Source organism: Odocoileus virginianus, chromosome X (genome assembly GCF_023699985.2).
Source record: "Odocoileus virginianus isolate 20LAN1187 ecotype Illinois chromosome X, Ovbor_1.2, whole genome shotgun sequence".
In the NCBI taxonomy this organism is placed as follows: Eukaryota; Metazoa; Chordata; class Mammalia; order Artiodactyla; family Cervidae; genus Odocoileus; species Odocoileus virginianus.
The window spans coordinates 38,099,570-38,115,546 of NC_069708.1; the positions used below are offsets into that span (position 1 = coordinate 38,099,570).

The window sequence follows — 15,977 nt, forward strand, 5'->3', positions numbered from 1 at the left end:
TATCTGAGGTTATTGATATTTCTCCCGGCAATCTTGATTCCAGCTTATGCTTCTTCCAGCCCAGCGTTTCTCATGATCTACTCTGCACATAAGTTGAGTAAGCAGAGTGACAATATACAGCCTTGATGTACTCCTTTCCCTATTTGGAACCAGTCTGTTGCTCCATGTCCAGTTCTAATCTAACTGTTGCTTCCTGACTTGCATATAGGTTTCTCAAGAGGCAGGTCAGGTGGTCTGGTATTCCCATCTCTTTCAGAATTTTCCACAGTTTCTTGTGATCCACACAGTCAAAGGCTTTGGCATAGTCAATAAAGCAGAAATAGATGTTTTTCTGGAACTCTCTTGCTTTTTTGATGATCCAGTGGATGTTGGCAATTTGATCTCTGGTTCCTCTGCCTTTTCTAAAAACCAGCTTGAACATTTGGAAGTTCACGGTTCACATATTGCTGAAGCCTGGCTTGGAGAATTTGAGCATTACTTTACTAGCGTGTGACATGAGAGCAATTGTGTGGTAGTTTGAGCATTCTTTGGCATTGCCTTTCTTTGGGATTGGAATGAAAACTGACCTTTTCCAGTCCTGTGGCCCCTGCTGAGTTTTCCAAATTTGCTGGCATATTGAGTGCAGCACTTTCACAGCATCATTTTTTAGGATCTGAAATAGCTCAACTGGAATTCCATCACCTCCACTAGCTTTGTTCGTAGTGATGCTTTCTAATGTCCACTTGACGTCACATTCCAGGATGTCTGGCTCTAGGTGAGTGATCACAGCGTAATGATTATCTGGGTCATGAAGATCTTTTTTGTACAGTTTTTCTGTGTATTCTTGCCACCTCTTCTTAATATCTTCTGCTTTTGTTAGGTCTGTACCATTTCCTTTATCGTACCTTTATCAACCTCATCTTTGTATGAAATGTTCCCTTGGTATCTCTAATTTCTTGAAGAGATCTCTCGTCTTTCCCACTCTGTTGCTTTCCTCTATTTCTTTAAATCGATTGTTGAGGAAGGCTTTCTTGTCTCTCCTTGCTATTCTTTGGAACTCTGCATTCAAATGGGAATATCTTTCCCTTTCTCCTTTGCTTTTCGCTTCTCTTCTTTTCACAGCTATTTGTAAGGCATCCTCAGACAACCATTTTGCCTTTTTGCATTCCTTTTCCATGGCGATGGTCTTGATCCCTGTCTCCTGTACAATGTCATGAACCTCCATGCATAGTTCATCAGGCACTCTGTCTATCAGATTTAGTCCCTTAAATCTATTTCTCACTTCCACTGTATAGGTATAAGGGATTTGGTTTAGGTCATACCTGAATGGTCTAGTGGTTTTCCCTAGTTTCTTCAATTTAAGTCTGAATTTAGCAATAAGGAGTTCATGATCTGAGCCACAGTCAGCTCCCGGTCTTGTTTTTGCTGACTGTATAGAGCTTCTCCATCTTTGGCTGCACAGAATATACTCAATCTGATTTCAGTGTTAACCATCTGCTGATGTCCATGTGTAGTGTTCTCTTGTGTTGTTATAGTGACCACTAAAAATGTTTTTCAAAATGACACACTCAAAAGCACTAGAGATCAATCAAAATGGAATTCTAAAATACATTTAAGTAATCCACATGAAAGCAAAACAAAGAAAACAAAGAAACAAAAGACAGAATGAACGGAAAACACAATTGCAGGTCTAGCCCTAACATACCAATAATTACAACTTGATCTAAATACACCAGTTAAAAGACAGATATTGACTTGACAGAGTGATAAGAAAAAACATAATCTAACTATGTGTTTTCTACAAGAAACTCATTTCAAAGATAATGAAAATTGAAATATATATAATGAAAATAAAAGATATACCATGCAAGCCTTAAAAGAAAGCAGGAGGGCTATATTGACATTAGATAAAAATGATTTTAGAGCAAAGAAAATCACCAGGTATACAGAGGGACATTACAGAATAAGAGTCAATCCATCAAGAAGACATAGCAATCCTAAATGTCTATGCACCAGACAACAGAGCTGCAAAACGTATCAAACAAAAACTGATAGAACTGAAAGGAGAAACAGACAAATCCACAGCTATAACTAAACACTTTTACACTCCTTTCTCAGTCTGATACAACTACTTAGCAGAAAATGAGCAAGAGTATATAATAATTCAACAATATCATCAACCAAAGGATGTAATCAGCATTTACAGAATACTTTATCCAACAACACATACATGTTCCTTTCATGTTCTCATGGAACATGTACCAAAATAGACTGCATCCTTGACTATAAAACTAAACTTAACCATTTCTGGAAAATTGATCTCATATCAAGTATATTTTCTGACCATTGTGGAATCAAATTAGAAATGAATAAAAGAATGACAATAGGAAAATCTCTACACACTTGGAAACTAAAACAATACACTTCTAAACATTAATAATTCACCATTCAACACAGATGTCAAAGGGAGATAAAAAATACATACAATTGAATGAAAATGAAAATACATATCATAACTTGTGAGACACACTAAAGCCATCCTGAGAGGATATTTATAGCACTAAATGCTTACATTAGAAAATAGAAAAGGTGTGAAATCAATCATCTAAATTCCCATATCAGGACACTAGACAAAGAAAAGCAAAATAAACAAAAGCAAGCAAAGGAAGGAAATAATATAGATAAGAGCAAAAAAAATCAATGGAAATGTAAACAGAAAAAATAGAGATCAATAAAACTAAAATATAGTTCTTTGAAAAAAATCAATGAAATTGATAAACTTCCAACAAAACTGACAAAAAAAACAGAAGACACAAATCACTAGTATCAGAAATTAAATAGGGGAGAGTAAAACAGACCCTGCAGATGTCAAAAGGATAGTCAGGAAACACTATGAATAATTATACACATAAAAATTTGACAATTTAAATGAAATGGACTACTTCCTTGAGAAACACGGGCTATCACAACTCACCCAATATGAAACAGATCATTTGAATAGACCTATAACTACTAAGGAATTGAATTTAGAATTTTTTAAACTAAAAACATATACATCCATGTCATCCATGCCCAGATATTTTCACTGAAGGATTATGCCAAATATTTCAAGAATAATTAAAAACACTCCTTATACAGTTTCTTCCAGAAAATAGAAAAGGAAGAGACATTTCCCAATTCATTTCATGAAGCTAGATTATCTTGACAGCAAAATCAAAGAGAATACAAAAAACAACAACAACAACACTACAGACTAATGTCTCTCAGGAACTCAGATGCAAACATTCTCAGCTTTTCAAGGAAATAGGTCTTCATTACACTTTGGATGGACCTTGTTCCACCAGAAATAATATCAAGGATACAGCTAAGATTCAGATTCTGCTTAGCATATGCATTCCCTATACCACTGTCTGTTTATAATACACACTTGTATTTCACTTAAGTTGCACAGATAAGATGCCAGGTCCAATATCTGAATGATCAATAAAGGCTTGAGATCAAATATCAAACTTAGAAATTCGCCTCACTGGACAAAACTAAATTATCTTTAGAATCCTTTCTTGCAAACACATGCACTCTTCTTTTTAGCTGTATTTCTTTAGCACCTATTTTGATTTATCTTGATCTGTCTCTCCCTTTTAGTGTAGGGGAATTTATTGCTGCAGTGGTCTCTAACTTTTCACAATTCAGGAAAATCAATGCAATGACCTTTCCACCTGCCAGGGGTAGGGTAGAGAGGTATAGAAAGTAGAATGGAGAAGAGGAGGGCAAAGTCTGTAAATTAGAGTCAGGCTGTGCCACAGCAGCGAGGAAAGAATAAGGGCATTCCACGGGAATATTTCGATAACAATTTCCTGAATGTTAGTCACTCAAGACTAGTCTTTGATAGTCTGACCAAACTATAATTCAGCCCTTGTTTAATCAAAATGTAATCAACTCTTATGAAACAGGCTTTTTATTTAAATATTTCTGTTATTAATTAAAGGAAACATCCTAGGCTAGGGGTGTTTTAGTTGTGAATTCACAGCCACTCTTCATCCCATCTCACCTGCAGAATATAGCGAATTTGCTGTCTTGTAAATTCTGACAATCCTTTTGGAATCAATGATTCAATGTCTTCTGACTGTAAGAAAAGAGAGGCTTATCCTTTAACAGATACACATTAGTGTTTTAATTATAGGATCAGCAATCCACAGACTTTCAAAGAGAGGGACCTATTTTTAGAGACATCAAAAGATTACTTCACTTTTTAGGCAATAGTTCCTACAAGCTTTAGTAGCCTTATCAGTTCTTACTTGTAAAACATTGATGGTGCTACGTACACCACGAAAAGAACTCTGCATTCCAGGGATTTTAGAGGAAAGTTTGGGGCAATCAATCAGATGATCCATTTCTATTTTTTAAAAGAGTAACTTAAAAACAAAAGTGTGGTCACTTAAATCCCATTAACACTTTATTCCAGTGTATCTTTCAACAACTAGAAGTTTTGTTGGGTGGTATAACATTTTAGAGGTGGATTTTTTTAAATAATAAAAATTTGTGGAAATAAAATCAAAGTTTTATTGAGAATTTGCAAATTACATGAATTTTGCATAATCTTTTGAAAAGTTATGATGTTGCCATAACAACATTAAGAAGCTTCAACAAATTTTATGTGAGAGGCTAAATTGAAGTCAGTACTTCATAAAAGCAATTTAGGGCTACTGAATTATTGTAACGAATGCAGTTTATCAATACACTGGAAATAAGGATGAAAATTAACACAAAAGTAGCCATTGTGCTTTTCATTACATTGAAATCAGTTCCTTCTCTATTTGATGACTTATTCCATTAAAAGTAATTATTAACTGGATGTATGTATATAATAGAATTGATACTTGAAAAAATTTACTTCAAGTCGCTGGTTATTTGGCAAGAGTAGTCAGTGACTTGAAGTAATTTTTTCGTTAAAAAAGTTTAGTTTTTTACTAAAATTAAAATTTAGTTAATGTAGATTTCAATTTTCTAAAACAGGGAGTATGTAGTCAATGAATTTTTAAATGTTCTCATAAGGAAAGATAAATCATAAGGTGACAGCTGATAAAACATTTTTTGTGTGTGAATGATTATTATTTTTAACAATTATCACCTTTACAACCATTACAAAAATATAAATGTTTATATCATTTCAAAGGCAAAAGGATCGTTGTATCTTTCACTAACCTATGTGTCCAGTCTAATAAAGATACCAAATTAAAACAATATTTTTAGTGCAAATATCAGAATCTGCTTTGTTATCAACTATATTTGATTTTCAACTCTTTTAGCACTTACCTCATCTACAGACTCAAAGTCCTGTTTGCTGCAAGAATAAATAAAAAACAGACAATCTTAGGAAAATATATACATTGATCATATATAAATGTTAGTGTTCTAAATATTTTATCTTACTTTTTGATATAATATATCCAAATGAAATTTATAACCCAAATGAAAAAATTAAAACTAACTAAAATGGCACTTGACAAAAATAAAGATAACTTTCATGGAATTAGCTAATCTATTAAATATAAACAGTAACAACCCAATAGAATATGCAGAATTAGTTAGTACCATCCATTAAACAAGTCTATTTGTGACTAGATGTAGAAGTCTTCAGTGTTTGACAACAAGTAACATCTGAGTGAACAATAACAATAATAGTCATTCTCTATTTCCAACTCTTCTTCTCCTTGTATTGCTCCCTTTCAATGCTGATTTCAGCTTTTCCCTACAGTGTCTTTAAGCTATTCATACCATTTTAAGCAAAACCAAAACTTGCAAGACTAACTAATTCAATCTATACTACAGTGTGTATATATATCAGTGACAAAGCTTAAAAGATATTCAAATGCTTATATAGGGACATAGCCTTAAGCAACATGACCAAAATTTTAGTGAAATAATAGAATTTCCATGATCAAAATGAGGGTTTGTCCATGAGTATTGGAAGGCCCTTTGTGGAACCATGTGAGGTAGACAAATGCTGCAAGATGATTATTAGTGGTTATAGCAGTCTAGCACTGGCTTCTTGGGGAAATGGTGAAAGCTGGGGAGGATATAGTTCTAGCATTGTCAGTGGCAACAGACAAGACCTTATTCTTGCCTACTTGTTCCTTCTCCCCTTAGTGGAAAAGTTGGACCCAAAATACATATGGTGAACATACATCTCAAACAAACAAACGAACAAGTATACACGTTCTGACAGCAAAACAAAACATTTTAAAATAAGACAATCTTAAGAAATCATAGATATACAACTGCCATATTGTCAAGTACAATAGAAAAGTATTTTAGAGATATAAGCTAGCATGTTAGCTCCTACCTTTACCTTCTATGTGTTTATGAGTATTCCTTACAAAGGTAAGTGAATCATTCACTGTGCAAAGCCTCTTGCATGCATTTATAAAAATACATAAGCTAAGTGGAGAATGAGAACTGAAGATTTAATTTCCCAAGGCATGACTGCCTATGTATGGATTGTACATATACAAAACTGTCTATGTATATGTATGTGATATTTCCTGGGTGGCCAAAATAGAAATTGTGGGGAGGCCCTAGTGAAAAAAATGAAATATCTTCTACTTATTTGCTGTTGTTGTGTTGTGTTAATCTCTCAGTCATGTCCGAATCTTTGTGACCCCATGGGCTGTAGCCTGTCAGGCTCCTCTGTCCATGGGATTCTCGAGGCAAGAATACTGGAGTGAGTAGCCATTCCCTTCTCCAGGGGGTCTTCCCAAGCCAGGAATCGAACCCAGGTCTCCTGTATTATAGACAGATTCTTTACCATCTGAGCTCTCAGGGAAGCCCTTCTACTTTTTTAATGTGTTACTAAAGCAGCTGCGTGCATATGGAAGATTAAACAAGTTAAAATATGAATCACAATGCTAACTGGAATTATCACAAACCTTTTATGTTTAAAACTATAATTCCAATGACAACTTAGTATACATGTCTCTAGTCACTTCTTACTACAAATAAGAAAACAAAACAAAGAAACAAAACAAGGAACAATCAACAGCAATTAATACTGAAATTTACAAATGCAACCAAAATGGTTTCACAAGATAACCTTTCTTTATCCTGACCCTCCAGCTTACTCATTGCTGAATTGCAATTTAGAAAGAGAAGAAAATTGGAGACCAAAGGGGTGAGAGAGAGAGAGAGAGAGTGGAAACAAAGAGAACAGAGCCGAGAGGTGGAAAGGTCAAATGTGTATTACATTTCCATTCAGTACAAGATAATAGTGGCTAGAATTATAGTGGGCAAAAAAAAAAACTGGCACTCATTGTATGTCATCTCATCTCCTAGGATGGATGGAATCTAATAAAGAAAAAACAAAGGAGAGAAGAGGATGAAAGGAGGGGAAGGAATGAAGAGAAAGAAACTGACAACCTTCTGACAAGCAGACACTCTTAAGCCCCCAAATTTTATGAAATCCTCTCTACTCTGGGGTGTTTACTAATGTGGAGACACTAACTTTCTATTTTCTTTTTGATATTTTAGCTACTCTAGAAATTAAATTCAATGTTTTGAATTTAGGTCACCCATGTATATTTATCAAAACCCTCAATGAGAAGAAGTTGTTTCAAAACCCCAGATTATACTTTTAGCTGGATGATCATTATAAAATATTTAACTTGCTTGCTCAGTTATTTTGTCTACTTCTAATTAGTATGAGGCTAATAAATTTGGAAATTATTTATCTCTCATTCTATAAGCCTTTATTGAGTAGCAACTTTGTCAAGGCCATGACCCCTGAATGGGTTTTGGACAATCTAAACACAAATATTAACTTGTCCTATCCTTCACAAAAAACAAAACTGATCTAATGCAAAATTTGAGCAGTGTAAAATTGGTCTAAATCCTGGAATCTTTTCAAATTTGATGATTCAAAAAGTTGATAATTTCTTTAAGCTGTCTGCAATATATTTAACAATTTAGAGACACATATCTAGTATAAAAGTGATTTGCCTAAGGTAAATAGTTCTCCCATATGTTCTAGTCCATCCCAGATTTTGTCACTTTTGTAGCCTTAGGTCAGTGATTCTCAAACCTGAGTATGTATCAGAAGCCTCTGGAGGGCTTGTTACTTGGCCTTACCCCAGAGTTCTTTATTCTGTAGGTCAATTTCCAAGTTCTCACATGATGCTCTTGTTGCTTCTAAGCACATGTCTTATATAAATCATTTATGGCTTATAACAAATCTATGAAATGAGTATTATTATTATTATAATCCCTATTTTACATATGAAGAAACTGAAGTACAGAGAGGTTAAACAAGTTGCCTTATACTACACATCTAGTATGTAACAAAAGCTGGGACATGAAACCAGGATACGAACCCTAGATCTACAATCAGGGTACTTAAGAATGTCTCTATCTACTGTTGATTTCACAATGTGATACTTTAACAGAAATATTCACAGGGCATGATTAATACACAGAAGAGGAACACCTAGACCAAACAGTATCTAGGGAAGGCTTTGCAGAAAAGCCAAGTCATGGCTTATAGGTATAAGAGTACTCAAAATGTTGGAATCCATCTCAGGCACTTAATAGCTATGTGATTTTAATAACTTATTCTCTTTGGGAGTTCAATTTTAAACTTTCTGTGCTTACTGTGCAAACTAGTTAATATTTAAAAAGCACTTAGCACAGTGTCTGGCACAACAGTGAACACTCAATAGACTATTCAGAATGAGGGGGAAGTCTTTAAGGTAGTGGCCTTATGCAAATGAATGAATGTGTGAAATAATTGTTTGGATAAAGTGAGAGGATATTTATTAGCATAAAACCTTGTTGAACTTAGCTAAAGATGGAAACCAATAATGACTCCAATTTAAATAAATAGCTGTGCTTGTCTCTAACTGTGCTCAACTGCATGGATGTAGCATAAAGAAAGCATTCATTCATTTATTCATTCAACAAATATTTATTAAGTGCCACGGTAAACCAGTCATCACACTAAGCACCAAGGAAACAAGGGTAAATAACACACCCCTCATGAGGTAGTGTCTGAATTCTAAGAGTAGTGGGCAATGAGTACTGAATGGAGGAAAAAAGAAAACAATAGATAAGGCAGAGAACTAGACTATCCACAGTTGGAATTTTGCTGGGGGGGGTGGGGTTAGGGGGTGGGGACAATACAATAAAGAGGCAAGGCAGTTGAGGGTGAGGGTTAAGAGAACAGTTGCAATCATGAATACAAAAGCAAGAAAAGTTGTGGAGGAGAAAGCTAATAAAACAGTTGTAATAAGTAGAAAGAAATGAGATAAAGAAGAGATTAAAGATTTCTAAGAAGTAGAAGAATCTAAAGTTGGTGAAGTCTGAACTAGAAGAAAATTCTACTGACTTTATTTTATCCTCCAGGTTTTTTCGGAATTTATGAAGCTTTCCTAAGTTTTGCCTGACAGATGACCACATATACGATGTGATTATGTAGTAAAGGCAACTTTTGGAGTATAGTTCATGAAATTTATTTCCTGACATAATATGCTCTCATCTACACATGAACAGTTGATAAATTGTTCATGTTTATATACCTAAATATGTATTATTGTATAATATCATGTTATAATATAAATTTATAAATAAATATTTGTATATTTATATATAATTTTAAAATAATATGTAATATGTATAAGAATATATAACCCTAAATGTATATTAAACTCTGGTCTTCATATGTTGAGCACACATCAATGGAAGATAAACAGTAGTGTGTTAGCAATTGGATTGTATCTTATATCATCAGTGTAATATCTTAAAATATCATAGCATGCCATGCATTTTTTGAACTCCTTGCCCAAGTGATTGCATTTGACATCAAAGTACATTAGAAAAGAAGGTCCATTTAATTCTCTTTTGACCCTAAAAGAGCTAGTATGATCTCTTCAATGATTTTCATAAAGTCCATTAACTCTTAAAATGAGGTATTTCCTGATATCTGCTCATATAAAGAAAGCTGAGTGCCAAAGAATCGATGCTTTTGAACTGTGATGGTGGAGAAGACTCTTGAGAGTCCTTTGGACTGCAAGGAGATCAAACCAGTCAATCTTATAGGAAATCAGTCCTGAATGTTCATTAGAAGGACTGATGCTGAAGCTGAAACTCCAATACTTTAGCCACATGATGTGAAGAACTGACTCATTAGAAAAGACCCTGATGCTGGGAAAGGCTGAAGGCAGGAGGAGAAGGGGATGACAGAAGATGAGATGGTTAGATGGCATCACCGACTCGATGGACAGGAGTTTGAACAAGCTCCGGGAGTTGGTAATGGACAGAGAGGCCTGGCGCGCTGCAGTCCATGGAGTTGCAAAGAGTCAGACACGACTGAGCGACTGAACTGCTCATATAATTATCTTCTTTCACCATTAAAAGTACTCAAGTTTTGCTGTGAACCTAAAGTTGCTCTAAAAAATAAAATCTATTAAAAAAATACCAGGGTATTGTAAAGTTTTTGAAAGCTACAACGTAAAGGCAAATGATATGCTTATAGTACCTTCCTCCAATTCTCTGCAAATGTTCTAATAAACAGTGATATAGATCCATGTTTTTGCGGCTTAGATCAGCAAGCAATTCTCCAAAATATTTGGGATCCAATTTTTCAGGGCTGTCATCCTTAATTATCACCTAAAGAAAACATGAGTTACTATTATAAACAATATTAAGTGCTTCTAAGTTCACAGATATTTTGATGTGAAATAGAAAAAGTGAAATAGCCTGTTAACACAAGTAACATCACAAAATCATCACATAAATGAAGCCACTAAAATTTCTTTGCAGCTGTCATAAACATTTTTCAATATGGGAGGAATTTAAAGAAAAAACAGCATCATAATGGCATTTTCAGTTTTTCAGTCAAGTCTAAGTGATCTAATGAATGCAGTATGAATAGTTTACATGAAAATTCTTGAATATAGATGCTTAAATAAAAAGTAAAACAAGTAAATCAAAATCCCTGAAAGGCTCATTATTATCACATGGCTTATTCATCTGTCTCTTGTTGGAAAAGAAAGTGTGACTTATTTGAATTATACTGATGAATTAATTTCATTCCAATTTGCATATGGCAATAAACATCTATTTGATTACTAGCACAGCTAAAAGAGTAAATAAACTTTCTCAATTCAATGTGTTTTTAGTATTTCTTATTGGATTCATTGCATTTATTATTTGAGCTGAATATCTAGTCAACCTGACATGGGAAAAACTAGCTCACAGCCAAATGTAAAAAATTCGTAGGCCTCAGAGAGATTTGAAATCCTAAATACAAATTATTATCAATAGGGTCATAGATAAGATTGTTTGGTTTTTTTCAGCAACCTCTCCTACCCAAAGAAATAAACTTAAGAGTAAAGAATGAATCAAACTTTCTGGTTATTCCACAGTATCTAGCACATTGCTGATTGAACACCCTATAGTTGTTCAGTAAGTATCTTTGAGATGAAAGAAGTCATCTACTTGGTTACAAGAGACCCAAATGCCAAATGATCCTCAAAATAATTTTCTTTACAGGTTTCTATCTTAAAGTAGCTAACTAAGAATGGCTAAAAAAGCTTAAAAGAGCATAAGTAGCACTTCCTCAAGAACATAGTGGTGATCCCTTACAACCTCTTCCTAAATTCAGGTAAGTCTAATCGCAGCAACCAAATTGAACTTGTAGTAAGAGTTGGAGACAGACTTTTGAGGTCTACCTAGATTTCCAAATCTTGGCAGTGAGTTCTTCAGTGACAGACCCCTCTCAGGAAGTAAGGGTCAAAGTTAGGCAAGTTTTTATTCAAAATAATTGTTAACTTTTGATTTCATGTTTTATTCATGCATTCTCCCTTATGGCTCATCTATATATTCATCAAACTGGGAGTGGCCTAAAAACACAATTTCAAATATGATTTTAAAGATCAAAGTTAACTGGATAAAAGGAAAATCTAGCTGTCGTGTCAGTGTCATTTCACTGATCCTCAGGTTATTTCATTGCTATAACTAGCTAGTGAGATAACACCTTCTTGCCTTACCTCTCTGTGTCCCTCCCAAACCCATTAACATTCCCAAGTAGAAAAGGGTATTTCTTTAGCCAAGAATATTCAATTTCTTTAGCCAAGAATATTCAAGTACTAAGCTCCTTGTTAAAATCTGCAAATTAATTTGATACACCTAGTATTTTACCTATTTTTTCTCTCCTAGCCGATTATAATGACCTAATAATGCTGTGAAAACCTTGGAGCTTTTTTCCTTTCCATTTTATTTTAACAGTGATTTTATATTTCAAGTTATCTTAAAGTATTTATTTCCTTTTTATTTTTACTCAAATATTCTCTTATCATTACCTTGTATACTAGTAAACATGTTGGGTATAGAATTCTTTGCCCACATTAGTAATTAGTACCATTACTAAAACTTTTGCTCATATGATTTCAGTATGACACCCAAATAAAGAATCACAGGGTCCAGGACACAGAATGATTTACATCAACATCATGTCTGTGTTCATAGATTAAAAAGCAGTGTTAAAAGTTGCCAAAAGTAGGTGATTTTATCTTCAGAAATGATAATAATAACTAATATTTATTTAGATCTTACTATGTGCCAGGCATTGTGCTATGAACTTGACATAAAATTAAATGAGGTAATGTTCTCTTGTAACCACTACACAGTATTGCCTCTCCAGAAGACCTCTTGTGTTTGTGTTCTCAGCAACCTGAGAATTACACTGTCCCTAATTGCATTATTCTGGAGGTTAGCTGGGCTAAGCATTGAAACAGTCAAGAGTATGATTTTCTTATTGTGAAACTATGAAAAAATATGACTCAAGTTCAGGTAATAAATTTTAATCAGCTTGAGAAAAAGTGAGAGCATTAAAATTGTAGAATGGTTCTTTTGACAAAACAAAAATGGTTTTTTTGTCAGGGTAGAAAAGCAGGAATAAAAATTTTACTCCTTTGTGTATATATTCCTCCTTAGTTTTATACAGTACACAAATTATGATAACTTTTAAGTAACATAGTAAAAACCAAAACCCAGTTGGGTTCAAAAGTATGGAGGAGAGGATAGACAGAAGGCATATTCTCATCTGCTGTTAAGTTTTTGATGGGACTATGCTTAATAAAATGAAATTTCCCAACCAAAAACTATGATGTACCAGGTAGCAATATTTTCATTACTAAATCACAGGTTGGTAAATGTTAGTTTTATTGGAACTGCTTGTTTTGCCATTTATTTTAGAGTTGGCTTATAACCATGTTTTTGTTGGCTTGAAAAAGCCACGATGGAGAGCCTCCCAATGAAACAGGAATGTTTTCAGTCAGAATAATGGTAACTCTAATGGATGGAGGTTTTCTCTCTGGGACAATACTGAGTTGATAAGATACTTGAGATAAAAGTACCTCACATCAACTCTTCTGCCTGAAGAATTAGAGCTATCTTGAATGTCAATCTAAGATAATAGCTTTAGACTTTCATATATAAACAAGGGAGGAATACAAACTGTGCTGAAGAATAATTATCCCCAGATACACAAAATGTGATATTTCACACACAAAAAAAAATTATTAAAGATTCTTTAGCATGCATCCATCAAATACCTTTAATCAGATCACAATTTGGCCATAATAATGAACAAGCCATCCAACTCCTTGTTTCTGATTGCTAGTAAAAGCCTCTGATTAGAATTACTGCCGCAAACCCAAGGCAAGGCAATAATGTTTAAGTGTGAAACCAGTGACAAATTAGTAGTCATTTTTCAGAAAACTGTAGAAAGGAAGTACCTTGTAAAGGAAAACCATAGGCTTCATCTCACTACTGCCTTGGAAATTCTTGTCCTATTTCCAATCTGGGATTTTATCTTTTATTTGTTGTCTATGAGATTCCAGGAATGGAATTCTTCTGCTAGCATCTACATTATATAAACTTTGATATTCAAAGATTATTCTTTTGATCAACCATATTTACAATATTCAGTGGTAGTAATTATAGAGTCCTACAGATAGTTGACACACAATAGTTGCAGATTTCAGCTGAACTATCTATATTTTCTTTCCTGGCCCCCTTCAAGCTTAGTGCCACACATATCTGAGAATGCTGTTCAGGACTAGAGAGTTTGTGATCAATGCACAAATCATAGTGAAGTAGTAATCTAGCAGCAGAGGGTATTGGCTTAATTAAATTTATCCCCACTAAGTAGCTGGCTTAAATGTATGCATTTTTCAACTATTAAGAATGGTTCAGTTCAGTTCAGTCCCTCAGTTGTGTCCTACTCTCTGCGACCCCATGGACTGCAGCATGCCAGGCCTCCCTGTCCATCACCAACTCCCAGAGTTTACTCAAACTCATGTCCATTGAGTCGGTGATGCTCATCCTCTGTAGTCCCCTTCTCCTCCTGCCCTCAATCTTTCCCAACATCAGGGTCTTTTCAAATGAGTCAGCTCTTCACATGAGGTGGTCAAAGTATTGGAGTTTTAGCTTCAACATCAGTCCTTCCAATGACTATTCAGGAATGGCTTTCTTTAGGATGGACTGGTTGGATCTCCTTGCAGTCCAAAGGACTCTCAAGAGTCTACTCCAACACCACAGTTCAAAAGCATCAATTCTTCAGCACTCAGCTTTCTTTATAGTTCAACACTCACATGCATACACGACCTTGGAAAAATCATAGCTTTGACTAGATGGACCTTTGTTGGCAAAAGTAATGTCTCTGCTTTTTATATGCTGTCTAGGTTGGTCAGAACTTTTCTTCTAAGTACCAAGCATCTTTTAATTTCATGGCTGCAGTCACCATCTGCAGTGATTTTGGAGCCCCCAAAACTAAAGTCTGCCACTGTTTCCACTGTTTCCCCATCTATTTGCCATGAAGTAATGGGACCAGATGCCACGGTCTTAGTTTTCTTAATGTTGAGTTTTAAGCCAACTTTTTCACTCTTCTCTTTCACTTTCAACAAGAGGCACTGCTCTAGCACCTACCATCTTGTTGGGTCTTCTCTGCCCTTGGACGTGGGATATCCCCTCACAGTCACTCCCGCACCAAGCAGAGGGCAGAACTATACCAGAAGTGGCCCCCATAGAGGGCATCCTCAGGCAGGGAAGGAATGGATACCATTCCAACCTTGAAGTGGTGTGATGAGGAAAAGTAGACACCTCTCCCTACTAATGGCCCAGATGGGTCGAACTTCAGAGGCAGCATCCCACACTTGGTTTTTAAGTGCAGGGAAGAGAGAAAGGGTTGGCGTTCTGAGAAGAATCCCCATAATTTGCCGGAGGAAATGGTACAGACCAGACAGCACAAGTGCCAGCCTTTCCATGCCATGTAGGGCCACCCAAGATGGATGGCTCATGGTGGAGAGTTCTGACAAAACGTGGCCCACTGGAGAAGGGAATGGCAAACCACTTCAGCATTCTTGCCTTGAGAATCCCATGAATAGTATGAAAAGGCAAAAAGATAGGACACTGAAAGATGAACTCCCCAGGTCAGTAGGTGCCCAATATGCTACTGGAGATAGTGGAGAAATAAATCCAGAAAGAATGAAGAGATGGAACCAAAGCAAAAACGACACCCAACTATGGATGTGACTGATGTTGGAAGTAAAGTCTAATGCTGTAAAGAGCAATATTGCATAACAACCTGGAACGTTAGGTCCATGAATCAAGGCAAATTGGAAGTGGTCAAACAGGAGATGGCAAGAGTGAACATCAACACTTTAAGAATCAGTGAACTAAAATGGACTAGAATGGATTAATTTAACTCAAATGACCATTATATCTACTACTGTGGGCAAGAATCCTTTAGAAGAAATGCAGTAGCCATCATAATCAACAAAAGAGTCCAAAATGCAGTACTTGGATGCAATCTTAAAAATGACAGAATGATCTCTGTTCATTTCCAAGGCAAACCATTCAATGTCACAGTAATCCAAGTTTATGCCCCAATGAAGACCTACAAGACCTAGAATACCCAAAAAAATGTCAATTGGAATGCAAAAGTAGGA

At 35.2% G+C, this 15,977-nt stretch overlaps 1 protein-coding gene across 1 annotated transcript in view; it reads right to left on the bottom strand.

The window, feature by feature from the left end:
- POF1B (POF1B actin binding protein) overlaps positions 1 to 15,977 on the bottom strand; it is an 87,529-nt gene that overhangs the window by 19,337 nt on the left and 52,215 nt on the right. The window contains exons 7-9 of the mRNA XM_020902159.2: positions 10,502 to 10,632; positions 5,293 to 5,320; positions 4,028 to 4,102 (exon numbers count right to left, since the gene is read on the bottom strand). Of these exons, the coding sequence (XP_020757818.2) occupies positions 4,028 to 4,102; positions 5,293 to 5,320; positions 10,502 to 10,632 (234 nt within the window). The remainder of the gene's footprint in view (positions 1 to 4,027; positions 4,103 to 5,292; positions 5,321 to 10,501; positions 10,633 to 15,977) is intronic.